The following is a 27,816-nucleotide window of genomic DNA, read 5'->3' on the forward strand; positions in this document are numbered from 1 at the left end:
AATCACTTCTTTTTTAAGAACTGCCAAATCAATGGAAAAAATGTTCAGGAAATCCTAAGGCAGAATGATGATGTGAAGTTCCCAGATATTGTTAAACCACATAGTAGGTAATAACATCACACATCCTTTCTAGCTCTTGTAATATGTAGGTGTAATAAAGTACAGAAAATTATTAACTTCAAATGCTATAATGCTTTAGTTGAATTAGGCAGGTGTGAATGGCATGGGACTTGAGGAGTTAAAGAGGAACATACAGCAAAACTAAAACTGTTCATCTGAAAATGACTTATACTCCTGGGCACAATATCTTCTGCAAAACTGAACCTGGCACAGTGTAATACAGTAAAATTTTAGTAATAAATTTCTTTCCTTTTTCAAGCTCTCTGCCAGAAATATCAATTCATCAGCCAAAAACGAACTAACTACCGCAGAGTTAGAAAAGCAAGAACTTGCCAATCCTGCCATCTACTGGAAAAATCCTTAAACTGGATAATTCAGTGTTTCCACTCTTAAGATTGGGACTGGATCCGACAGCATATGCAACCCCTGGGGAAAGAAGAGAGTCCCTAGATATCCAGTGGCAGAAAACTGCCTCCCTAGCAGTGAGCTTCCTTGATAATGGTATCTGCAGGGGCAGGAATGCACAGCAGCTGTTTGCAATATATTTGGCTATCATCAACAAGTCACATCCCAAAGTCCTTGCTGAGTCTTTATCCAGTCTCCCACTGATTTTCGTAATAATTTTGCCTGACTAAAGAAAGAATGGAAAATGAGCTAAGGCCTCACTTGGCTAATAGTCAGTTTGGGAACTAAATATACCATTCCTAACTCTACATCAGATACATCAAAGTGCTTTACAAGCCCAGCTTAGAAGGCAAATACTAAAAGTATAATCTTTATGAGCTTATTTGTCATTCTTTCATAGCCACATAGCTACACGGATCTAATCATCATATGGATCAAACTGAAAATCTTCTTCCGGTAAACAAGTGCTTTATATAGATCTAAAAAAATCTTGAAAAACTTCTTCTTTGTAGTTACTTAGTGTATGTATTCATATTTGCTACACAAGGATTAAATTCTTTTTTTATTTCTTTAATTTCCTTCATTTTCCTTCATTTCTTCATTTCCCATTCCAGTTTTTCAGAGATCACAAGAGTCAGCCCTAATGAAGATCCAGCTGGGAAAAACAATTCCATCACTGTTAGTAATCCAACTTTAAAAACAAGGTAAGAAGTGTACCTGGGCTATTCAGACGAAAAAGGAAAGTACTAAGTACAATGCCTACGTAATTCTCCATCAGACTATTTAACAACAGTCTCCTCTAAAAATAAAAATGTAATAGAACTTGCAGATTTTCCTCCAACTTCCAAAACAACAACAAGGCTGTCACATAGCTTTACACCAATCAGCTGCATTATCAGCATTAAAGATGTGGTTTCTTGTTTGGCCTGAGGCTTTTTTCCCTATAAGCTAATGAATCCTCATGAGTATCTCTCCCCAGAGAAAGGGACTCTTTCAGAGTAAATAAAATATTTGAAAAGAAGAGAGATCAGAGTATTTACATATTGCAGAATGCAGGAACTAGGCAGAGATTCTTTTCATACTTGTAATTTTGTCCTTAAAATTTTGTCCTCCTACAAATTATTCTATTAAAATAAAATGACAACAGTAGCTCAGGTGTGTCAGGCTTGGAAAAGGTTACATGTCATGTTTTCTCAAAAGAGGTACTGTTTCATGAAAATTAACTTAGCAGGATAACAAACTATTGTTTTTTTGAGCCTCTATTTTTTTCAGGTGTGTTCATTTCCATATTCTTTTCTCGCACTGAAACACTGTGCTGAGTCACTATACTTACTGAAGTTATACTCTTATTGTGCTCAACAGTTCTGGGTATTAAGGCCCGTAGGAAAATACAGTTAAGTTACTATTTTTCATACTGCATTAGTAAGAACAAAACACAAGGGGTTTTTTCTTTCATTTTCCAAAACAATCCAGAACAGGAAAAAATTGGAAAATTTCATCCCCCAAAACCTGTTTAAATGTTTTAAATTGCATTTGGTTTCAGGAAAAGCAGAAGAAAAAGAGAAGCTAAAATGGAATTTAGACGATACCTTCTCAAATATATTGTGGGTTTTTTTACTTTTTATACTGATGCTAATCAAATTAAAATTAATAAGAGAATAGTTCTTTACTGATGTTCTGCAATCACCTTGTAAATTTCATAAAAATAGGGGGGGTAATTTCTACTTTATTTTTCCATTTTGGTTCACTGATTCAGCAAGTGAGAACTTCATTAGTTGAACAAAGATAAGGATATGAGACTGCTGTTTATGTCAGTCACAGTTTCCTCCTACTGCAATAGTCAGTAAGGAACAGAGGAAATAACTATAATTACAAATGTAGGATATGCAAAAAAAAAGGTTTCTCCCTTCAGTTCCACTTGTCCTTCTGTATTTGAAATTTTTATCACTGTATTTCTGTCAGTGTATTTGTTTGAAAATTAAGCACTGTATTAGTGCTTAATCTTCAACCAAGGTTAAAGACACAGGCCCAAATTCTTAGCTTTCTTAGCTTATTAGAACAGCTTAATTGTATTACATCATCTTATACCACCGTAGAGTCAATGATTTGAGTGCATATATACAAGTGTTCAGCTGGGACTGGAGACTCAGCAGCAGAAAGAAGTTGCATCTGTCAGGAAATGTCATGAATGTCATGTGATTGTTTACTTCTGTGTATGGATGAAAATTTAATTCCTTCATAGTAGGCAAAAATACTATTGATCGGTTCAAATTTATAGCAGCCTGAAGCAAACAAAGCACACAGCATAGTCACATCCATCATTTCCTTCATAAACTCGCTACATTAGGCTTTTCCACTTGCTGAGTCTTTGACTCAGCAGTAAAATATTTTTAACCCTTTGTGAGAGGATTTATAGCTGATAAGCATGTAGTTTTACCACATGCTAACCTTAACTAATTGGTTAATATTGACTAATATTGGCTAATCTTAGGAACCTATGTAAGATCAGTAAGAAGTCGTGACTCAGTTCTCCTATAAAATGTGCCTTCTCCAAGAATGTATGGAAGAACAAAGTCCTTCATGGTGAAAAAAGAGGAGATAGAAAAATTAACCTTACTCACTTGAGTCCACAAGTATACTTCTTATTTCAGGACCCCACAAAGTTCAAGTACATCTATTCCTCTGACTGGAGACAGCCAGGCTGATGCTGACATCCTAGCTTTCATGAAAGCAAGACAGAGGATCCTGCAAAGGAAAGGTAAATCCTGCCAAAAAATTAGGAAGCCAAACCAAAATCTCTGGTACAGCATTTTAAAGGCAAAATAGCTTTAGTCCACATTATACTGATGCAAGTGAGAACTTATTCTGGCTTCAGTTACATTACAATATGTTCTCAGCCATTCTAAACACTTGAGGTTCTTCACATATATTTGTTTTAGTAGCTCAGAGCTGCAGTGAAAAACTGTGAATGCTCTCTGTTTTACTCAGTCACCATGAGTGAACTTTCTGGGGCATGCATGGCTGTGCAGCCTGCAAAGTATATTATTTTACTCTTAAGTAAATGCATTTGAATGAGGTTTCTTGGTGATTAAAATACTTCCAAATTTGTCTTTAAACTGTCTGGCCTGTTTTTCATCTGATACAAATTTAGTTGCAACAACTGTCTCCAAATAAAGATTACTCAAATGACTTCACTGTACCCTACCTCAGGAGGCAGACTGGCCCACTCTGTCCATCAGAGTATCTCCTTAACAGATATTTCACTATATCAAAGTCTAATGAAACTGTATCAAACCAGGTACTGAGAGCAATCACAGGTATGTAATAAAGTTCACTCTAGAGTGTAGATCAGTAAAATTGGCAGGAAGCAGAAAGCAATAAATAAACAATGGCGGCACTGCAAGGCAGCCTAAAAGTAATTCATCATGATAAAGAAAAATGACCTGTGGTTTTCTTTTTTTTTTCTGAGTAATAGTTTTTAGTGGCAGCAACCAATTAGAAAGAAGATGAAAGCTGTAGTGGTACTGAAGCAATAACTTTCCATCAGCACTTTAGTACTGATGACAGCATTATTCAACAAGCTATCAGCACCTGGCAGATGGTGTTAGCACTGTCACAAAGTGGGGCTTTGGTATCACACTGCTTATCAGAAAACTGTCAGGTAAACATACAGTGGCTGAAAAAACAGTCTCCCTACACTCATCCAAAGCAAACACTTAACACACTTAGGCTTTGGGATCCCTTTTGTCTTTATTTAGAAAAGCTGCTGTCAGGTTTCTTCTGCAAATGAAATTAAATTGATTTTATAGGCAGCTCACCAGAAAAAGGTTAGAGATAAGTGTCTTACAACAAACATTTCAGGCCTTTAGAAGGTCCAAATCTAACTCAATCTGTGACAAGAGCACATCTGTGATTATCTCCTAAATCATACCATGTCAGAAATGTCTCTCTCAAATGCTTTTTCCGTCCTGATTGTTTTCAGCCACAGGCTATTACCCAGCATCATCCATCAGTTTCAGAAGGGACTAGACATTATCGACATAGACAACTATTTAGACCCCAAGTCATAAAAGGTATTCTTTCAGAACAAAGGACAAAAAATTGTTCTGAAGTTCAGTTAGACAAGATGAGCTGCCCTAAGTAGATGAAAAGGAATGGAGTAGCATTTGATCATCCTGGCAGTGCAGGGCTGGATGATTCAACCAATTGCTAAGCATAGGCAGCAGAACAAAAATTAAAGAGGCCTTGTCAGTATAAGAAATTGTGTAGGGACCTGATGTGTCATAGAAAAGAGACAGCTCAGCAGCAAGTTCTGAGAATGATTTGGAGTCAACCTGGCATATAAAAAAATGCTTTTCTTCCTTGACTGCTTGTGTGGAACAGGAAAGCCTTCCAGATTTGAGGGATGGAACCAATAGCAGGAACCATTGAGCAAAAAATTTTTGTAAATTCTAATTTAGCAAGATGAAGGAGGGTAAAATCTACAGTTTACTACTGCTAAAGAAGTACTTTGTGATTCAGCACCACAGTGAAACCTGAGGACATTTATGAGGTGCAGTGGTAGCCTTTCTAATTCAGAGAAGAAAATGGGCTCAGCAACACCACTATTCGTGCATCTGTGATAGTGTTATGTGTTTTGTGTTCCCTTTTCCTGTGAGCACATCATTTCCCTCTTATTTGATTTGTTTCTAGACTAAAAGGAGACACATAACTACTGTAGTATTTGTGCATCAATGGCTATATAGAGTTTCCAACAACACTTGCATCCAAAGCAGAGCAGAACTGGAGGGTTTTCTTTTGGGACTATGATGTCCCCATTCCTGCCCTCAAAAAGAAAAACTATCAGATGTACAGTTAGGTAGAAAGGAAGAAGAATGAATATACTCTCACTTATAACTTCGCGAGAAAAAAATTATGTTTTACCAGTCTCCCACATAGCTTTTCCTCGAGAAGTTTCAAACACATACAAAATAAACCAAAGAGAAATTATTTGCCCGAACCCATTAAGCTGAGTCAGACACTTTCACATAGAAACTAAGTGTGCTGAGTCCCAGTCCAGTGCTCTGTCGCCTCCTTCCCAAACTCTTTTCTACTGGGATGTTCAATAGTCATTTCTGCATTTGCATGCAAATGCATTCACTCTCTGCATGACTGTTAACACACATAGTGCCCTGCAGGAAACAACATGAGGAAGCATAGGGTCAGCCAAACCAAAGACTGCTAGGCCTAAAAAGTGTCAACATCATTACTGCTCTTTCCTTTATTGATCCTGACCCTTTCAAACTTCTATATCAGTATTTTAGAAGCAAATTGAGGGCCTTACTTTACATTAGCTGGGGGGCGAGGGGAGGGAAGGATAGATGTGTGCAGAAGCCAACAGAGTGGAAAATAAGTTCCATAAACAGAAAGCATGGGAATGCTCAATATCCTTAGTGACAGTAGTGCAGGAGTGGGAATGAGAGGTCTCAGTAAAGATTACCTCAGGGATTGTAGGTCGTTACCGTTTGCTTTCTAAACAGAGCAGAATTAAAGCAGGTACATTCATAGGGCCTTGCTGGGATTGTTAAAGCATTGTAATAACTACATTGGAAAGCTTTTTACAAAGGGCTACTCTTCAAACATGCTTTTGTTGCCTTGTTCAGTCTTGAGGTAGAGAAATGAAAACACAGAAGAGTACATTAATGATTTTGTGTCTTAAAGTTTTAAATTAAAAGATTTTTTTCTTCTTTCTTCTCTTTTGTGTTTCTGAAATTTGTTTTAAAACTGACAATGCAACCTGAAATATAGTCTAATGTATTATTCATCTTTCAGGCTTGGAGAACAAATGAAATTCTTGTCACAGTCCACCATTTCCTTTTAGAAAAAGTGAAAGACCTTTATTCTTTCCCTTCCTGTTCTGTTTAGAAACAGGTACGAGTAAGTACTGTAGATGTACAGGTTTAATTGTTAAAGGTATATAAATGATTCGTCTTTGACAGCAAAATCCTTTTCTCTGGCAATAGATTTTTGAGTATTTGCACTCACTATCTTCATCTTGCATTAAGATTATGCAAAACTGAAACAACTAATCAGGAGTTCGCCAAATATGTTTGTTTATGAGAATTCATTGTATGTTTTCTAAATGTTAAAATTATCTAATATGTTAATGCTATTCTACATCTTTAATCTGGGAAACTTATTACTACTGATAGTTTTGTTTGCATCAATTTGCATAAGGCTTTATTAATTACATCTATTTGCCATTAAGAGATATCTATTCAATAATAGTAGTTATCTGGGTTATAAAATTCTATAGAATTTCATTTGAGGCTTTTTTTTTCTCCAAGGAATAGAAGTTTTCATATCAGATTATTAGAATACTGAGATTGTCTTGTAATATAAAAAAATGTATTTTAGAAAGTAATTTTCACAACTGTTTTCTTTTTATTTGAATGGATTAAGTGTTGTGCAAAATATATACCCTCCTCGAATATACAGGTTTCCGAAGAAACAATTACACTTAAGAGGTTTAAAATAGAACTGAGCAAATACTTCTAAAACACAAATGAGATGTGGAAGTTTAAATGCAGTTATATCTTATATAAAATGTAAGTTCACTATTGGCTCAGTACTACTTTATTGGATAATATCTAGGTATGTAACAACTTATTTTACATATCAGACCAAAATCAAAAAATGCAATGCAAAATACACTCTATTTCTCTGAGATATACCTACTACCAGACTGAAAACATAATTTTTCATGCTAGTGATAATCTTATAGTCATGCATTTGGAAGGATTTGGGTTGTTTATATAAAAAATAAAAGAATATATTGACAGAAGTCACATATTCTTAAGGATGTATATTTCTTTGAGTTATTGATACTTAATTCTGTGTCAAATTCCTAATTATACAGAGGTACGTGGTGAATTGCTATGTTCAAACCTACACAAGATATACATTTATCTAATTAACAACTAATATGCAATCAATTTAAAAAAACTAAAGTTATACCTTTTTTGCCTTTTAATTTTCTGTAAAAGTCAGCACAGCTATCACATAAATTGGTAATCTTTATGCAGGATTTAGTATGTACAACGTGAGATAAAAGTCAGATCTACTCTTGCTTTGGAAAGAGGGAGTTCCACGATTTGGTCAGAGGTGGAAAAATGGCTGCTTTGTTGGAGATTATATTAAAATGTCCCTCTTCCAGAATTTTTATTTGTCGTTCTTCTTCTCACTCTGTTGTATATAAACACTGCATTAAATACACACTGAGTTATTGTTTATGCAGCTTCTGATGAGAGCAGGGCCACTGACCCTGCTACCTGGAGAAGAACCAGAGGTTCCAAACTGTTGCTGGGTGAAGCAGCTGTCTTTTTTGGTTTCCAGTAGAATTCCTATTGTCGTGAATTTATATGAAGATGGCCAAAAGAAAATCATTGGTACAAAAACTCCTTCCTTTTGGCATTGAAGCATTTCCAATAGCTTTAAGTAACTGGTTAAGAGGATACCAGTGCAACTCTGGTATCTATGTGATGCTGCTATTACTTGATGATTCGGTGTTCTGTTCTCAGTTTGCCTCACATCTCACTCACAGAGAGAAAAAATTCCTTGCTCTTCTGTTTCCAAATTCTCTAGCCTGTTTTTACACTGTTGTAAATTTGGTGTGAAATTCAATCATTGTCAACAAAGTAGTCCCTGATTGGCAAAATAGTCTCAGAGTAAGATTATACCAAACACTTAAGAACTTGGACAAAAGTGCAGTCAGTAATAGAAAACCATATAAATATATAAAACCATATATACAAATACAAAGCTTTCTTACTTCTTTGAAAAATTTCATACTATCATATGGAAAGAAAAGATTGCTCATTCAGTAAACAACAGTCTTCAGACATAAGGCATTCTCTTTTCAAAGAAACTGCCTCCACTTTTCAAAAGTTGCCTCTTGGGTTTATAGAAAATGTCAGGTTGGAAAGGACCTCAGCAGGTCTTTAATCTCACCTCTTCCTCAAAACAGCATCAGCTATGAGATCAAATCGAGATGCTGAGGGCTCTGTTCAATGTGGTCTTGAAAACCTCCAAGGATGGAGACTGCATAACCTTTCTAAGCAGTCCATTTCAGTGTTTGACTGTCCTCATCATGAAAACATTTTCTCTTATGTCCAGCCTGAACTTTTCTTTTTTGCCCATTATCTCTCTTCCTCTCACAAGCCACACTGTCAAAAGCGTGGTTCCAGCTTCTTAATGTCTTTCTCACAGGTGTGAGAAGGCTACTGGGGCACTTCCCTAAGTCTACTTGGCTTCATGAAAGCATTTATTGCTTCAAAAAGTTTAATTGGCCACAAGTGAACAAAGTTTCTTGTTCTAATAATCTCTCTTCATATAATTGCAAGATTAATTTGAAATAACCCAAGTATTTACCACATTGAAGAAACAATCAGAGGCCCACATTTATACTGGTATTGACTCCTCCCTAAGCCCCATGTAAAACAGTATTGCTAAGCATGGAGATTCTCATTCCTGTCAATTCACCGTGATATCTAGTTGCATTTGGTTCAATGTTCATATGGTAAATACCATTTTTTTTTATTATCTGCAATCGGAATAAATCTTTTTTTTTTTTTTTTTGGTGGAGATTTCTGGAGGAAGTAGCTGTAGAGTACTAGATATCATATAGATATTTCTGGGATTAATTGATACCAGACATTGTGGATCATCTTGTATTTCAACATATTTCCAATCTTCTACATGGTTTATTTCAGAAACAGATACACATCCTCTGGTCTCCTACAGCAATGTAGCTTCTGGAAGGGTCAGGGTGTGACCCAGACTTACAATAAAGTTCAAAAGCTCTGTTCTCATTTATGCTGAGTCTGCCAGGGCTCTATACACAGTCTGGAATGGCATTAGTGAAACCCTTAAGCTAACAAGCTCTTGGTTTGGGCATTTTACCACTTCCTGGCCACTGCAGCTTTCCAGAGAGCTTCAAAAAGAAAATTACATAACCTTAAGTTGAGTTTCTCTTGCTTGGAAGATGGACATGCATAATTCAATCTCCCTCTGCCACTCCTACACTTTTTAAGAAAGAGGCTTTGAAATGGAATAATGAGGTTCACATGTGTAACAGTGTAAGCATATAATGTAATATACACTTACCTGGTTTAATCAATCACAGGATGCAAGTATTTTATGTCAATAGTATAAACAGAGAACACTTCAACATAATAAAATGTTAAGATCTTGTAAATATTGCCTCTACCAAATATGCAGGTGGTGAATACAAATGCCAAGAAGATGAACATCTGGGAATGTCCTGTTACATGTAGCATATTTGGTAGCTCCATATAGAATTTATTTGTCTTTTCAAAGTCCATTTTTAATAACCACAACAATCAAACTTCTGTTTTTAGATTATTTCAGATGAATCATTTTTATTGTTGCTTAAGTCAATGTTAAATTATCTTTTTCTAATATTTTTTTTCTGTTTCACTTCCTGCAATGTTTGGTTTGAAATCTCACCTTTAAGACAAGCAATGTAAACTGGATATTTTTAAGTGCTTACTATCCATGCCTTGATTTGACACCACCACAATAAAAGTAAAGATTTCTTTCTCTTTTCCTTGAGTGAAATCTCAGGGGCTGCACCTGAGGTTGATTGAAGATTATTCTCTGTTCATTTTTTAGGGCAGCTGCAGTGCTGCCAACAGTGCCCACTGTTGTGGGCCAACAGTGAATGTATTTATATAGATGAAGAACACAAAACAAGATCTACTTCCAATACAATAACAACAGAATTCAAGGAAATTATTTCTTCTTCCCATGCAATCTGTCTGAGAAAAATACTGTTGAAACCTTAGAATTCTTTATACTTTTTATCTGAAAATGCTTCATGTTTTCACCTATGTGAACATAAATCACATCAATCATGATTGGTTTAAATTTGGAGTAAGAACAAGATCAGAAGTAGAAAATTGCCAGATGGCAGTGTCATGCCTGAAGAAATGCAATGGTTCTGTTATTTATACTTAACATGGTGCTAAAATAATTTCCTTAATTCTTCTCTGAAGTGCAGAGTCTAAACGTCATTCAAGGAGCAAAGCAAATTAAAAACAGTTAAGTCTTTCCTTGTACAACCTGTTCAAGCTGAAATGCATAGCAAGTGGAAGAATGGATCCCTGGATCTTAACATCTACTTTGTCAACTAGTTTAGTACAGAGAGATTTCTACCAGAAAAACTAGTCCAGAAAAATCATTGTTCATCAGAAATTTGTGAATGACAGGATCAGCCAAGGTACCTTTCAACCATTTTATTACTTATTTTAGGAACAGCTTATTTATGTCAATGTAAATTATACTCCTACTGATCACAATGTTATTTTTTCTGGCTTTTGAAAGCCTGTGCAGAAAGTGAGCAAACCATGTCAGTTATTTTTGGCCCATCCTTTATTTTGTATCTATCCATGTTTAAGTCTGTTAGGGACTGTAGCAACAATAGGTGAAGCAGTTGGAGAACCCTGAATCCTTTGATTTGCTCCAAGTAATACATGAAAATATTACAAGTAATACATGGAAGTAATAAATGAAAAAATTACTATTATGTTGATTGCAAACCAGGATGTCCTTTCCAGAATGGCTCAGATTTTTTGTGAGAAAAGCTGGATCCTGTTGGGTCAGTCACATTGAGGAAGAAAAATATGATAAGCGAAGGAATGATCAAGGAGGTTGTGTTCAGCCCTGGGTTCAAAATATATGTCGTGAGAAATCATTCCTGAGCTTTGAGACCAGATGCACCCCTATGTTCAACATTGGCAGGAAAAGCAGGACTTCTGAGGAACAGTCAACTTCCAAGTTCAGCTACTCTTAAGAAGTTCTTGCATTCAGGACTTTTTATTTCTGTTTGTGAACTCAGGTTTTATTTATTTTTTAATCAGAAGAGCATTAGAAGAGGAACAGAGAAGTTAGGTTAGACAATGTGCTTTGTCATCCTGTCATCAAAAGCGATCTGCTAGTATTGTTATTTCAGCACTTTCTGTATTATGCCTTTTTACCTCAAAACCAAATTTAATTTCTGATGTGGTAAGCCATGCTGAGCTCTCTCTTCCATATTCAAAACTCACACAAAAATCTTAAGTCTTCAGTTTACTTCCAAATGTATATATTCGAGTTTCTTTTTTTCCTGTGGCAAGACATAACTTCTGGGCTGCTGCACACAGTCTGGCTTTGTTTGATTTCTATATTGCAACCTTATACTAAAGGAGGGAAAAAACAAACCAGTAGGAATAACTACAGTATAGAAGTAAAAACACCTTTATAATTTTAGTGACCCAATTCGCAACACCCTCAGAAAATTAAGATCCCAAAAGTAAGCCTGAGTGGACAATTTTCTTAAGGCATAATTTAGACTGCCAAGTTTGGCAGCTGGAATGCTTTGTTGAACTGAACTGAACAGAATGGGACATAAAAGAGATTCAGTGCTCTATTTTTTCATTTATATCTTATTAGTTTCATACCCTTAATTGTGAAACGTACTTCAGCTGAGAAAATTTGTCTCAGCCCAGCTATGCAGATGGGTTTGCACCCATTCCAGAAAACCAGTAGACTGTCATTCTCTTGGCCTGGTAGACATAGGTCCTATAAACAACATGACCAACACCTGGATCTGTCACCAGAGACAGCCCTGCTAGTATAACAAGCAGTTGTCCAACATCCCAGGCTTGTCAACCCTTACCGTGGCATTAGGTATGGAACAACAAGCTGTACCTTTTAGTTATGGAAATCAGACACAACAGAGATGTTCTTGTTAGATACTAAGTAATTGTCACCCTTAGCACAGACCAAGAGAAGGCCTTCTGTCAGTTGGGCATCTCAGTTGCTTCAGATCAGATTGCTTCATAATGTTGAAGTGCTCAGTAATTTCAATGCCATGCTCAGTAATTTCAATGCCAATGTAACTTCTATCTCCCAAATGTTTCACTTTTTCAGCTGAAAAGAAATGCCAGAGCACCAAGGCTCAGAGTCCTTGCACATTGCACTTCTTTACTGAACCCTTTCTGTCCCTCAGTCACACTGACAGAGTGGTGACAAAAGTCCAAGACGGTCTCCTTGGAGTTGTCCACGATAGTTTTCGCTTTTCACAGTGCTAAGTAGCCTTCTGCTGCCAGTCAGTCATCCTCTTCTGGATGATGCCTGGCTCTAGGCTACAAGCACAGTACAAATGGCAAGTACAGGGATTTTCCCAAATAGGATATGAATGAAATAATTTTTTCGGTCTTTTTCTGTGAGCACTAACTCTTTTTCGAAGGTAGGTGAAAACAATCTGAATGCTAAGCAAAGGATATCTGTATCCAGAACATTTTAACAGGAAGGGAGTTTAATAACGGAATTCCATCCCTAGCCACCTGGCCTTCTTTCTGTGTGTGTGTGTGTGTGTGTGTTTTCTTTTGGAAGCAGTGTGGCATAGATGACACTTGCCATAAAGCTCTTCCTAGAGAAAAATATGCAAGCCCAGCTCATTTCCAGTGTATAATAATCATTAAGGCTCCCATGAGTGAACCTCTGACCTTTTTTGGCCAATGATTAACCTTAAGCCCTCCTTCCCCCCTTATGCACTTGGATTAAAAAGGCAATATGGAGAGAGAAAGCAGTAGGCATTCTCTAACTCTATGGACTAAAGGGTGGAGTCATCTGACAAATAGTTCAGGAGCAGCACACCAGGCAGTGAGATTGATTTTATTAGGGTTAGAAAAGAAAGAAAGGTTCTGTCGTGTGACCAGGCTGAATTCAGGATGTTTATAAGCTCCATCATGCTGCTTTTACTGGTGCCAGCGATGTTTGTATGGTACAGACGGCAGCTATTGACTTTTCCATTTATTCAGCTCCATAGTCTTCTTTGTTCTGGAGAGTCTGCTGTAATTAGAGTTTATAGCGTTTTCTTGTTCAGAAGTCTAGTGTTTAGTGTAAGGCTTTACTTGTCAAGACTTTAGGAGTCTATCTGTGACTCCATATTCATATGACCCAGGGTAAGTCATATAACCAGAGTTTTGATTCAGCTTCCCAGCCTGGAAACCAATACCATCCTCAGAGGGCTTCATTCATTTGATTAAGATTTTTGGATAAAAGATGTTTTAATAGGAGAAAAACACTATCATTCACATTCTTATTAAGCCGTAAGTGCTCACCTTTTGATCTGGATAGAGAACAGATATGGAGGGATAAAATTTCTCTGTTAGTCTCATTTCGTATAGCCCTGATACCTGTATGTTCTATTAAAAAACTCTCCAGGGCAGTAGCTGGGAACATGGGTGTGTGATTTCTGGGTGTTCTGGGTAGCACACATCTTGGGACAGTAACCTGTTAAGTACTGAGCAGGGACTGGCAACAGCAGAGCAGCAGCATGCCTCTCCTCGCCATACACAGCTGGCGGATCAGCTGGACTCCGCTGCTGGTACTGGGGTATCTCTTTTACCTCCTCTTGGGTGCTATGGTGTTCCAGCTGCTTGAGAAGCAGGCAGAGACCCACTTTCGGGACCAGTTCCAGCTGGAGAAGCTTAACTTCCTGCAGAACTACACATGCTTGGACAGACAAGCCCTGGAGAAGTTTGTACAGGTAAGAGGAACAGGTTCCCATTATTTTGGCTCAAGCATTATTTTCGTTAGAAAAAATTATAGTATTGTGGCCAAGCATGTTATAAACTTATCAGGTGTCCATGATATTAAAGGTCTAACTGTTTAAATTAAAGGCAGAGGTTTCTCAAGCCCATTCATATACCTCTTTATCTTGATCTATTGAACTACTTTCTTCTCCCAGTCACAAACTCCTAAAATATGTAAATCTGCCTGATGCATTTTTGTGCTACATTGCAGTAATTTCAACTTCATGGTTCTTGGCTCTTTCATTAATTATTACAGGGAATTATGCTTTGGGGCAAAATCAAGAATCAAACCTAAATAAGCAGGTTGCCCTTCCAAGGTTCTCCAGTCCAAACCTGTGCATTTCTGCCCTTTTGTACTAGGAATTGTCTACCGTCTTTGAAGGTGGTCCTGCACTCGCAGGCCTCTAAAGAAAAGATAAAGCCAACCATCACTATGTTATCTCTCTTGTAAGAAGAGATAAAGAGCTCTTATTCAATATAGGTTGTCAGTTAATGACATTTTAATCTATTCCTCAAAACTGGCTGGAGATACCTTTCTTGGTATCTCTCATACTAGTATTGCAAGAACTGGACAGAAATACTTAAACTACCACTTTCTTTGTGCTCAGAATCTACCCAGATGCAGAGCTGAGTGCCTAAATAATTTGAACTCTTTCTACTATGTCACTAAACCTGATAAAAACTCTAAACATGCTGCAAGTTTGCACTGCCCAAGTTGGAGGACTTCCACTAAGGTTTTGATAAACAAAAAGCCTAGATTTTTGTAAATGGATTTAAGCAAACAGTGAATTTCAGATTAGAAAGGGTAGCAAAGGTGCCTGAACCTCTGTCTACAAAGCCAATGTTCTGATTACTAATACTGTGATATATTTCTTGTGGAACATTGGACATTGGCCAGAAAATTACTAGTTTTAAAGAACTTACATGCCTAGAAACATGACTATTTTTTTCGGCTATAGCATTTGGTGATATTACCTGTCCTTTCCTTATCTCTCTGATAGTGATTGTAGGGGCAAAAATCCTGATTCTCATTCTAAATCTAACTGGAATACCTTATAGGATTGAAAGGTTTAGTTAAATCTCTACTACCCTAGAAACCTTAGGGAAGATTCACACGTGTCCAGATTCTTCTCACTCTGTCTCCAGTGGAGCTTTCTTAGCACTGCCATGCCACTCAGAGAATCACATTTTGTTATGTCTCTGCAGAATTAAATAAAATTTCACTTGTAAGCTGTTCCAGATAAAGCCAGCTGAGGGCACCAAATCACCTACAATGCACCAAGCTTCAAAGTACTTAGACTTGGTAGTCCTCAAGGTTCACAGCAGTGCAGGTCCTCTCTGAATCACCTGTTATTTATAAGACTTGTTAAGAAATTTGTCTAACTCTTACTAATATTGGGAAATACTACTCTTCCCATATTAAATCTCTAACTTTAATGCAGAGAAGCAGTTGTGTCTCTGCATGTTTTAACTATATGGTTAAGAAGGCCAGAAGTTCCAGTCTGAAAAGTCACAGTAGTCAGACTGCAGTGAGACACAGCCCCCAGACTCAGTCTGCTCAGCTAACAAGTATAACATGTCTTGTCTTAATGCCCATTCTTTAAACATAAATCCTGAAATGTGAGAGTCAACCTCGGTTTCTTTCTGCATATCTATGATCACCAATAATAGAGTTACCACTTATAATTCATTAACTTTTGACTTGATTGTGCAGGAAACAAATTCTTGCAATTCCATGTCAATAAACTGCATTGGCTCTGCATGGCTAAAACTGCCTAGCTGAGAGGTGGCCCTGAGCTGCAGCTCCTAAAATGAGCAGCCTGAAGCTTTGGGAAAGTGCAAATCCAAATTCTGTGATCTCATGCATCTCTGGTAAACATCACTCAGGAAATTATGCATTCTGACAACATAACTGAGATGCATTGAGTAAGGAAGTACCCTTTATGAGTCCCAATTTTGATTATGTCCATACTTTTTCAGCCTCAAACGAACTGATCTAAACATAGAGTGAAAGGACCAAATCCTTGTCTATGACCACAAGTGGCTGCAATGTGCATCAGCAGGGGGACAGGAGGAGAAACAGCAGGAAGCTTTTATTCTCTCCACATACTACTGTAGCTTTATATAGGTTTCATACTCCTGCTGTAAATTACAGCACATTGCTTTTACTTACTGGCTACTTCTGTTCCCAAAGGCAACAGCTAATGCTCACCAACCATTCAACAGCTGCTCTGATCACACCCCAGCCATAACCCTTACCTGAGCTGTAGATGAAAAGAGCTAGGAGCCATTTTAACTGTCCCACAGGAACCTGTTTTTTTAGGAACAATTCTCCTGGGCACCAGGATGGCATTTATTTCATGGGGTTGTACTTAAAAGCAACAATCATACCAAGAAATGTGACCTTGTCAGACTGTGTCTTAAGGGTTCAACATTCAAAATTGCCTTACTCTTCCTTGTTGACTCTCATGATGTGAATGTAACTCCTGTGAACTCTTGTGCATTGAAATGCATAGAACTGTCAAGTGTTTCTTACAGAAATAAATTAAACCTGTGATTATTTTAGACATTTCAAAGTATTCACACCTTAGTAGCTTCTCTGTGTTCCTTCTAAGCAGAAAATGAAATAGTCAGCTCTAGAAAATTTGACATGTTGAATTCCCATTCTAAGAACAGGTTTTTAATGGAGAAAGTTGTTTGTCGTATTGAAAAGAAGCTCTGCTGACACTTCAGTCATGAGCTCACATGTGATGATGCCCAGAAGCCCTCTGATAAACTTGACCAATGCTGTAGGATTTTTTACTGCAGAAATAAGATTAGCCACTAAACTTACGGTACTCAAGTCCACCAGTACAGATCATTTAAAATTGCAAAACCTGTACAAAATTGGATACCTTATAGTGGGTATGTTCATTAGAAAAGCAATCCTTCTGGCAGTAGTCAACATTTCAATCAAGAAAGAGGATCTTCTTTGGTCTCATACTCCTGAAACCAGCTAAAGCTGGTGTTTCTATTAAATCCTGCTCATGCCTTGCATCATAGAAAGTCTTTAGAAGAGATGAATGAGCAATTCCTTAGGCATTTTGCAAAATTACAAAGCTGTGACCTGGTATGTGACAAACAGGGGGATTCTTAAAACCCAGGCACTGAGCAGAGGGAAACCAGTCTCCTTCAGAGAAATCCTTGGAGACAGCAAAGGAACACATTCTTCACTAAGGCAGTTGACAGGATATTTGATGCAGGAGCAGTATTTTTTTAGCACACAGTAGTTTTAGTCATCTGGTAAGAGCTATCTGAAATAGCAGAGAATATTTTATTAGTTAATCTTTCAGACTAGGAGAAGCCTAATATTCATTGAAAATTATTGGGAAGTCAAAGCCAAAAACAGAAATTCATCCTCACTAGTACTTACATGGAGGAAATAGAAATGAGCATGTTCCTCATGCCCTTCCCCACAGACACATTTACACTTGCCTACATTAAAAACTGGAATGAGATGACTAGACTATGGAAGAAGAGGAATTACCTTTATTTTTTATGGCACAGCTTTACTTTTTTTTCCCAGTTGGATCACTTTGGGGAATCCCTCCACACCTTTCCCCTCAGATTTCATTTAGCTATGGAACTGATCCTACTTCAGTGACGAGTTCTCCAGGGGCAAGAGTTCAAGTTCCTAGCCAGCTCTATTTCCAAGTTTTGCCATGTCAGCAGTAGTCCATTTTAGTCCAACTCTACCCTGTTATCTACACTGTTTATCACTCTGCTTGCTCAAGATGGAAAGCAGTATTTACTTCTCTCTATTTCTGACATTATTCCTCATCTTTGCTCCTTTGACCTCTTCCACCTCAGGTCCTCATGGAAGCATGGGAAAAAGGGGTCAACCCAGAAGGAAACTCTACAAATCCCAGCAACTGGGACTTCAGCAACTCCTTCTTTTTTGCAGGAACTGTTGTCACCACTATAGGTGAGGTACTCTCTTTCCCTATAAACCTGAGTTTCCTCCAACCATTCTTAAAAGCCCGCAGAAATGTGTAATTGGTGGATAGAATACACCTGCAAGACAATCAACTACTGTGAGTTACAGTTTTCTGTTGGTTTCCAGTTATGCCTGTTATTCTTGCGTACCCAGTATTTTACACCTGCCAAGGAAGCCGAGTGCCTACTTGGTACATGCAGTATTATCTTGTACATGGACAGTGCATCTTGAGGTCGCTTTGAAGCTCTGAGTTGCACTCACAAAATCAGTAACCTATAGCAAGTTACAATATTCCCTATAAGAGTAGTATTTTTCTAGTAGGCCTTCGTCATAAACTATGGCAATTTGTAGACAGATTTAATTACAGAAAATCATATATTCACAGGTTCATGAAGCTTAATGTAGTTGAGCTTCCAAGCTTAGGAACTCTCCATGATGCCTGCAGCTTTACTGTAAAGCCTTTTTCTGTAGCTGTTTTCTTCTTTTTTTTCCAGGTTATGGTAACCTGTCCCCCAGCACAGTGGCAGGGCAGATCTTCTGTGTGTTTTATGCCTTATTCGGAGTGCCCCTCAACCTGGCCTTCCTTAATCAGCTGGGGAAAGGTCTCAACGCTCATCTGCTTACCCTGGAAAGATGGGTGCAAAAGCCAGGCCGTGCCCAGGTACAATGTCAATTTATCATTTGTTTCTTCTATTTTAAAACTAGTTAAAATTCTCTTCTCAGATATGTGGCTGCTGCTAGATTGGGTTTCCTTGTGTGAACGACAGTAGAGACTCCATACACTTGATTTATCTACAAGAGCTTTAAAGAAATAGGCTTTTGCCTAAGGGACTCTAGATTTGCCTTTTTTAAAACCTGACTCAGCAAAACCATTAATCTGGTGACCTTAGAAGAATGTGTGCGTATACACACATAGCCGAATCAAGCTTCTATTCTCTAGCCTATGGTAGCATCTATCCAGAGTCTAGCTCTACACTGTGCAAAGACAAATTATTTTTATTGGTATGCTAATCTGGCTTGAATTAGCTTCCCTGATTGTGCCAGCAATTTAGCACTGCCTCTGTTTTCTTAAAATGCAAATACTGCTTCTCCTTACTTACGGCTTATTGGTTAGTCATTGAACTAGTCCAAATGTTTTATAATAAGAGAAGCACTGATAATAGAAAATACATGAAGGTAATGTATAACACAGTTAGTGCATGTTTCTGAGAAAAGGTCCAGTGAATTGACTGCTTTAGTAAGACAAAAGGGAGATTAGATATGTTAGATATGTCAAAACATTTTGCAGTTCTGACACAAGTTTTTTCATTTGTAAAATCTCTTGAGGCTATAAAGGTACTGTCAAATGCAGACTTGGATTCTATAAGCAAAATTTCTTTAGCTGCATAACATATACCTGTTCCCCAAACACATGCAGCTTTACCACCGGAAGGATTTTCATGTTAGTATGGCTACATCTTTCCTGAGATTTCTAACAGAACCTCAGGGATGTGATTTTTATTTTTTTTTTCACTCCTGAATTAACACCTCATTTCTGGCATAACTCCTATGATCAGACAAAGCTTTGGAGCTGTATCAGCTTGTTTACCCTGAAAAGCCTCTTCCAGGAATTTGGTTTACCTCCTTTTAAACACAATTTTGTCATGCTTTGGGAAATTAATTACAATCAGTTCTTCCTTATTCCTGACTTACTGTCCCACATTAGAGATTTCTACCAGAAATTTCTTAAAAGCCAGGCTAAAAAGTAAAATTGTGCATTTCAGTAACAATTTTTATGCAAAATTCATTATCTAATTAAATGCTATTACACTACTAGAATGAACTAAATGGGAACAGATATCAACTATTACCATGTTGATTGGTAATTCTCAAGGTGCTCTGCAAATGAGGTATTACTATAAAAACTAGAGAGATATGGCACACAATATAGAATTGATTTCTCCAAGTCACCCAGTTGGCTCATAGCAAGTTTCTCAAGCTCAGAGCACTATTTTATATGTGAGGTAATACTGAAAGAGAAAAGGAAACATGATACCTGGACCTTCTACTTTATAAACAGTGGTTTGGCTTTTCATCCAGTCACAATAGGCACATGAATAGAAAATCATATTCTGCTTTGAATGCCCTTGAGGGCATTTTTAAATAGTTGCAATGAGTTTGCATCAGCACACCACTAGTCAATAGTTCAACAGAATGTGTTCCCTGGAAATCCACGAATTCCTCATCCTCAGTCCTAAACTGCTAAAATCTGCTGTCATGACCCATCCCCTGACCAGTCTTTGCAGTCACATATGCAGTAACTTATCTCCCAGAAGGCAAACATTTGTACTGAGAGGCATAGATCTTCCCTGTGCTAACAGAACAGTTTTCCTCTGAGTGCTTCTAAGTTAAAAATGAAAGAAGGTAAACTGACTTCACTTAGGTTTCATCCAAACATATTTTTGGCTGAGCTCTTATAAGCCACTTTATAAATCTTTGGAAGCAATCATGGTGAAAAGAACCATATTTTTTTCTTGCCAATCTTTGTATAATGACTTATGCAATACTTGGTGATTTTCCTCGAAGACAGAAACTGATTGATTACAAGAGTACCTCCTCTTGAACTGAAATTGAAAAGTGAGTATTTCATTCCTATGGCTGTTCTAAGTCTGAAAATATGACTGGAGCATTCTTAAAAACTCATTGCAAAAAGCTTTAAAAAAATCCTCCCTTTTTCCTAATTTTAAGGGGTTTTTTGTTTCATGATTAGGTACAATATCTATGTGCAGAGTAAACAGTGAGCTCAGCCTGCAGTGCATGGAAGCATTGGCTTATCCTTCCTTTTTTCACCACTGCTCCCAGCTGGATTGGGTTTGTGATTCAAGAAAAAACAGACCCAGCAATTTCAACAAGACAACTGCTCCATGCTGCTTAGCTGCCATCTTCGCTTTATCTTTCAGGTGGTTCAAACACTGGCAGTGGCCATCTTCTTGTCCACTGGGACTTTGCTTTTTCTAGTGTTCCCGCCATTAGTCTTCAGTTATGTAGAAGGCTGGAGCTATGGAGAAGGCTTTTACTTCACTTTCATCACCCTGAGCACCATTGGATTTGGAGACTATGTAGTAGGTAAAAAAGAAGGTGAACTGGATTAAGCTTTGTTGAAATACGTTACTCTAGTATAAAACTAAATACAGGGAGCATAGATATCCATTCCACTATAAATCTGGTACAAGAGTGAGCTCAGCCAGACTAGTAATAATGAGCTAATATATTATAGAACATGAGCATTTTTCTCTTGGCAGCTAAGCTGCGAATCACCCAACTCATTTCACATATGCCACTGAACACCCATTCAACAGTGTCTCTGCCCAGGCTGCCACAAATGGGATCCAGGAGTGACAGGTGGAATATAAATGAAATTTCTTTGTCTTAAAGCAGTATTAAGCCTTAAAACCACCCTCTCCTAACAGTGATTTGCTTCAGCAAGAGCCTACCATTCCCAATAACAATTAATGTCAAATATTAAATAATCAATACTTACAATGGGAACAACATTACTGATAACCACAGGATGCCTCTGAAAGAAAACAAACCCAGTGAGATTACATAGTCTAGGCTGAGAACATCACGGTAAAGACACACGGTAAAAATGTGAGGGGCTACATTTCCACATGCTTATTTGAACAAATGCATAATCTTAACAGATTATGTCTAATGTGTGTATTTCTTAAAACCACTAGGATCTCTTACTTTGCAAGTAGTAGGTCTTGCAAGTACTACCTCTCCTAGAGGTCCCAAAAGAAGATAAAAAAGCATCCCATGCCGTATCTGGCGTTGTGGAATTTCATGATGATCTGGACAACAGAGACTAAATGGATAGCTGCAGTGCTGTGCTGTGCCTGTATCAGCTGCACCAATTGTCCATGCTGTGGAAATATCAAACCAGGGATAAGATTCTCATAACCACTTACTTAAAATGGCTGTATTTCCCATAGTATCCAGGTGAATCCTGCATACTGAGTTATATCACCCTACAAATAGGAATCACTATATCATTAAACTGTATCTTTCTAAGTCATCTGAGATTCTCAGTGTTTCTCTTGACTAAAATATGGCTAATATGGATTCAACATTGAATTTCCAAGATGGTTTTTTTCCTTTGTTGTTGGCTAGGAGCTGTTGATTTTGTGCATCCCTGATCAACATTCAATATGGCTATTTTTATTGTATAGCCTCAGCTTCAGGGATTTGATGCCAACTGCACTAAGTTTAACATGAGAGCTGGCATAAAAAAAAAAAAAAGAAAAAGAGAGATCTATCTGCTAATAGATCACACAAGCTCACTAAGCCTACATTTTTGCAGGGGGTGGAGAGGGTGTATCAGTATGTATGTTCAGCAGAACAAAGCTGTCAAGATTAATATGCAAATTTCCCTGGATTTTTCAGGCACAAACCCCAACAAGCACTATATCCCTGTGTACAGGAGCCTGACTGCAATTTGGATTGTCTTTGGCTTGGCCTGGCTGGCTCTGGTCTTCAACGTGGGAGCTGACTTGATGGAAAAATTCCTTCAACTAAAGGGGCATAAGTCTGACTCAAGCTTGGCAGAAGGAGGCACCACCAAATTGGAAGATGAACCTGAGCAGCGTAGAATCCATATCCCTAGCTGAGCAAGGTACAAAGAGAGCAGTCTGAAACTGCATCTTTCATCTGTATCTCACACTAAGCAAGCCCTGTGGATAAAGGACTAAACCACAGGTTTTGGACTGTTTCCTAAGGAGGAAATGTTCCAGAAACATGGAAATTTCCACACCCTGTGTAGGCATCAGCCTACACAAAACCTCCGAAGGAGTAGCTATACAATTGTCCCAGGATTCATTTAACAATTCTCACTCAAAAAAGGCAACTTCCCCTGAAGTAATCAATTATTATCCTTTGTCTTCCTCTAGTGGGATTCAGTTCTTATGGTCACTCATTTTCAAAAAAATCCAGAGTGACTGCCTCCCAGCTTCAATAAGAAGTCACATCATCAAGAATCTCAAGTGGAAAAAGTCAGGTACAGAAATCTTTCTTCATTTCCAGTCAGAAAACAAGGAAAAGCATAGAGGAATATCAACACTAATTAAAACCTGCTTAATGACAACCATCCAGTTAAGATTCAGTTGATATTGTCTGAAAAGAGCAGCTTTCACATAAAATGAAAACATTTATTTTCCGAGCTAAAATGCTTCTCTTTTAATTGTGCAGAAATTATGTGTCTATCCAGCACTGCCTGGACTGTTACAATTCATCTCAAAGTGAACTGGCAGCTCAAAGCAGGTCCTCATCACAGTTCATTTCGCAGCCACTTTAACAGCACTTTAAACTAAATTTAAATGCAAGCAAATTTCCTTATTTCTAGCCAGGTCACAAATAATTCTAGAGTCTGGCATTTTATTTGGGCCAGTTCACTGAAGAACTACCATGCTCCGTACAGATTTGATGCTGTATGTTTATCTCTAAATAAGGCTGATGATAGGCTCTTGCATTAGATCTGATCCTCACTCGAGTATAGTGTCACCCGTGAGAAATAGGGAGTTTGATTTTATCACAGTTATTTGAAGTCAAAAGTAGCAGAAGCCATCTCCAAAGAAGCTTAAAAACCAAAGAAGGACATATAAGCACCTTATAAGAGGATAGTCACTGAGATGAAAAGTGTAGTCATACTCTGTATTAAAGTGAACTACAGAAACTTGATAAAACAATTATCCATTCATTGGGTACCACATTCAATTGGTTATAACCATCACTGGCACATTCCATGGGCATGCTTGTAATTATATACATACTATTTATTCAGTATGTTTATATCTCATAGTAACCATCAATTAATCCTTTTAAACTCATTTATAAGAGGAACTTTAATGTAAAGTGTGAGTGAAATATGACTGCATATGTAGACTAGCCCCAAGCTAGCGTATGTCTGACAGGCTACAGGAACATCAAATATCAGCCTTTCAGCAGCTGCTTTGATATTTCATTTTGGAGATGTGTCCATAAAACATGTAGAGGCTTGTGTAGGTCACTAATCTTTTCATGCATACTTTCTGAGCTAGATTTTTACTCCTGAGGAGGGTCACAACAGACATTTGTTCTTACATCTGACATGGTATTTGTTTTGTTTGCCAGTTGCTGACACCTGCATAGTGCAGTGTAGCTGTTCAAATTTGAAATATAAGAATGCTGGGTATGGTTTATTAGACTAGCTTCAAGTGTTCAAATGAGTGTTCAAATGCTTATCCCATCTAAGATTTACCTCATGTCTTACCACTACCTACCTCATAGATTTTATCTCCTCTGTTTTTTCACTGATCTTCCCTATGCCCTCAGCTATTCCCATAAATTTATGCAACAGCTTTCTTGGTAGACTTTTACTGAGAGCAGCCAATTATCTCCTGTCTGGTTTTTTGTATCTTTGCAAATCTCACGGGAGACTTTCTCTCTCAGTATTTTCTATTCTTCAGACATAATGTTTGCACTTGGACTTTTTAACATCATCACCATCACTGTATTCTGTACCTGCCTTGTGTTAACTCTACAAGACATTTTTGGCCTGTTTATGCGAAAGATGAAACTAAAGTTCTGCTGACTTTTGTATTTAACCTGTTCTCTTCACCCTGCATTTTTCCATGCCTTCCTTACTTTATCTAACCACAGCCAGCCACAACACATGCACTGCTCTAAAGGTGATCCTATACAGTGTTTTACACCATGCTGCATGCCATAAAAAATGATAGTGAGGTTTATCAGGGATAGAAAGCAGTAACTGGGAAAGTGTTTCTTAAAGTTATCCTTACTTGACATCTGACAGCTGGAAGTTTGGAATTTTTTTACTGCAGTCCAGAAAATTGTTCCTGTATCTGCTAATGATTTTGCAAAGTAGCAGCATGGTGAGACCATCTTCTGAATTTTTTGCTACTGCTGTGTTTAGTAAAGCTGAGAGTAGCTGCAGCAGTTGTCCAGCTGTCTGCCAGAAGATTTAGAAAGATACCTTAAATCAAGCATATGGCCACATTGGAATAGAAACAAGAAGGATACTGATGCCCTCTCATGCATTACATAAGTGATAGAAATTTCTTGCTCACTTTGTCAATTTTTCAAGGTCCTAAAAGATCCTAAATGTCATGCACATCTGTAATTGAAGTTAATTTGAGATATATACTGGGAGCACTGGCCTAGTTCTTGAACATGGATGGACCAAGTGCTTTCTGGTAGCCTTCCTCTAATAAAAAGGCAGTTGTCAATTATCAACTGACCAGCTAAGAAAAGTAACGTGGAAGAACTACACAATCACAAGGGCTTGCTAGGAGCCAGAGGAGCACACAAAAGGGACTCTTCTGGTCTAATAGACCATTTTACCAGTGGTACCTTTCTGCACATAATGGAGAGTGCACATATTTAGCTCCAATACATGGAAAACAGCACTTCTGAAGCCTCTGAATGTAGCTCTGCAGTCTGTGGTGGAAGTGATGGCTCAGGCAGTGTTCATCTGTGATGAGCAGCTACCACTTGCAGTCCAGTGCAGGACAATAAGCAAATGTCCTTCCAGGCTTACACTTACCCTTTAAGCCTACGCAACAAGCCCTTCTTCATCCTGAGATATATTGGTACCTTCCAGACAACATCAAAATATCATCGGCAAGATTCGAGCCCTTCTCTGTGGAGATGTAAATAGAAGACTGACAGACAAGCGACACTTCTGAGAGTACTCAAGAAAACCATTTAAATATTATATAATTCTGTGAAGATTTATTGTGAATCCTGATCTCTTTCTCCCCAGTTTCCTAGTAAGCACATGCTTGATGTCGTGGGTTTTCACAATCTATCTTGTAGTTAAAACTCCTGAGTCTCCCCTGTAATTTGTTTTATATATTTTTAGTATAAATATTAAATGCTATATGTTTATTCATAATGTTTCAGCATGGTTATACTCAGTGTGCTTTGTATAAAATATCTGGGTTTAAATGCCGTTAAAATGTCAAAATGTAGCTCACATGTATCTATTTCCCAATCTTCAATGAAAGAGGTGACAAGTATATATTCTTTTTAGTATCTTTGCACTTTTATTTTCTCATATATAATTTTATAGAAGCCTTTCCTTTTTTACATAATTCCATTTTTGCTTTAAATATCATTCAGTAATGAATACCCTGAAAAGGCAGAGTTAAGACTGAGCAATAAGCAGCATAACTTTTTTTTTTCCCCTAGGACTGTGCTCAGAATGATATCTTTACTCTGGAATTGATCTAGTCTTTGCATATTAATTTTTACATCTTGCTAGCAAAATCATGTGTTTATGCTAATCACCTTAAAGCACAACCCAGAAAATCAGAGATTAGCACATCTCCACAACAGTTGCAGTGGGGCAATACCTGTTTGAAGGTTGCCTTATTTGTAACAGTATGCACACGTCCCTGGCAAAAATAATTAGAGGGCAGTGTGAGACCGCATTTTCATGTGACAGTACATAAAGGCATCCTGTTCAGAAATCTAGCAGGTTTATCCCCCTTTAGCTCACATTACACATTACAGGTAAATTAAAAAGATTTTATACACCAAAAGTGACTTGGCTGTTTTATCTCCTGGTAAGAGAACAGAAAGGAACGTTAGATATAGTTCTCTACAAGAAAATAATTAATCAAAGCGGTCTTGAGAACTACCTATATGAAGAAAGTACTTCCACGGGAAAATTACAAATTAGAAAAAGATTCTGACAAACTTGCTACCTTTTCACTTGTTTATATCTAAGAGTTGTTATCACAAATACCTGTTTGCTGCCTTTTAAATTAAATTAGCAGCTGAGTGAAGGAGGAGAGCAGATTTACGCAACCTACTGCCGTAGTAGTACTTTAATAGTGCCAGCTGATGAGGGGCATACTTGGATGCGCTGGTAAAGGGGCTGGCTAGCATCCCTCGGAGGGGCGAACGTGACTCGGTGCCCGCGCTCGCTCAGGCACTGGCGGAGCGCTCTGGAGCGGACAGGTGTGAAGTGGAGCGGCGCCAAAGGAGGACGGGGGCGGCGCAGTGGGCTGCTGCACAGCGGGGAGTGGCACAACCACTTGCCCTTCCCGGCACAACCCGAGTCTGGGGACAGGGGCAGGCCGGGGGAGGCGCAGGGGGCCGGCCGGCGCAGCCCTCCTCCCGCGGGCGGCCCCGCTCCCGCCCCCGCCGCTTCTTCAGCGCCGGGGGCGGCAGCGGCCGTGGAGTGATGCTGGTGGTGGCGTGGCGGCAGCGGTGGCGGCGGCGCTGGGGGGTGCCGGTGCTCCTGGCCGCCTACTTGGGCTATGTGGGGATGGGCGCCGCCGTGCTGCAGGCGCTGGAGCGGCCGGCCGAGGTGCGGGCGGCCCAGCGCCTCCTCCAGGAGCGCTTGGAGCTGCTGGCCAATCACACCTGCCTGCAGGGGCCCGCCCTGCAGCGGCTCGTCGAGGTGAGCCCGGGCGTGGAGGAGCGGAGCGGAGTGAGGGGCGGCCGGCGGCAGCCGCAGCAACCGCGCCCCCCGCCCGAGAGTAACTTATAAAAAGTACAAAAACTTTTCCCTGTGTAGGTCTCTTGCTCACACGGCAACCTGCCCCGAAGAAGCTGCCCACGGCGTGGAGAAAGCGTTCCGCGCTCCGCAGGCAGCCGCCTCGGCTGCGGTGTTTGGGCACGCCGGGCCCC

The 27,816-nt window shown here is 38.6% G+C and overlaps 3 protein-coding genes and 1 long non-coding RNA gene across 9 annotated transcripts in view; 3 read left to right on the forward strand and 1 right to left on the reverse strand.

The window, feature by feature from the left end:
• KIF6 (kinesin family member 6) overlaps positions 1-7,722 on the forward strand; it is a 152,158-nt gene extending 144,436 nt beyond the window's left edge. For all 3 annotated transcript variants that reach the window (XM_064648467.1, XM_064648465.1, XM_064648466.1), the window contains 3 exons: positions 1,140-1,229; positions 3,177-3,283; positions 6,337-7,722. In XM_064648467.1, the coding sequence (XP_064504537.1) occupies positions 1,140-1,229; positions 3,177-3,283; positions 6,337-6,353 (214 nt within the window). In that variant the 3' untranslated portion in view covers positions 6,354-7,722. The remainder of the gene's footprint in view (positions 1-1,139; positions 1,230-3,176; positions 3,284-6,336) is intronic.
• A 96-nt stretch (positions 7,723-7,818) lies between these two features.
• Positions 7,819-27,816, forward strand: part of LOC135411193 (potassium channel subfamily K member 16-like) — a 31,627-nt gene continuing 11,629 nt past the window's right edge. The window contains exons 1-6 of one of the 4 annotated variants that reach the window (XR_010429037.1): positions 7,819-14,119; positions 18,015-18,129; positions 18,636-18,802; positions 21,081-21,246; positions 22,567-23,176; positions 25,778-26,071. Coding sequence is in view for 2 of the 4 variants with exons in the window: in XM_064648470.1 (XP_064504540.1) it covers positions 13,907-14,119; positions 18,015-18,129; positions 18,636-18,802; positions 21,081-21,246; positions 22,567-22,790 (885 nt within the window). In the remaining 2 variants the exon portion in view is untranslated. Of the gene's footprint in view, positions 14,120-18,014; positions 18,130-18,635; positions 18,803-21,080; positions 21,247-22,566; positions 26,072-27,816 lie in introns of those variants that run through there. The other 3 variants (XM_064648470.1, XR_010429036.1, XM_064648469.1) reach the window with 3 other exon arrangements.
• LOC135411194 (uncharacterized) lies at positions 21,024-25,807 on the reverse strand. The gene is made up of 3 exons (XR_010429038.1): positions 25,721-25,807; positions 21,662-21,697; positions 21,024-21,235 (listed from the first exon to the last, which is right to left on the reverse strand). It is a non-coding gene; the product is annotated as an uncharacterized LOC135411194 (long non-coding RNA).
• LOC135411192 (potassium channel subfamily K member 17-like) overlaps positions 27,336-27,816 on the forward strand; it is a 29,009-nt gene continuing 28,528 nt past the window's right edge. Inside the window, exon 1 of the mRNA XM_064648468.1 lies at positions 27,336-27,586. Within this exon, the coding sequence (XP_064504538.1) occupies positions 27,368-27,586 (219 nt within the window). The 5' untranslated portion in view covers positions 27,336-27,367. The remainder of the gene's footprint in view (positions 27,587-27,816) is intronic.

The sequence above is a fragment of the Pseudopipra pipra genome, chromosome 3 (assembly GCF_036250125.1).
Source record: "Pseudopipra pipra isolate bDixPip1 chromosome 3, bDixPip1.hap1, whole genome shotgun sequence".
In the NCBI taxonomy this organism is placed as follows: Eukaryota; Metazoa; Chordata; class Aves; order Passeriformes; family Pipridae; genus Pseudopipra; species Pseudopipra pipra.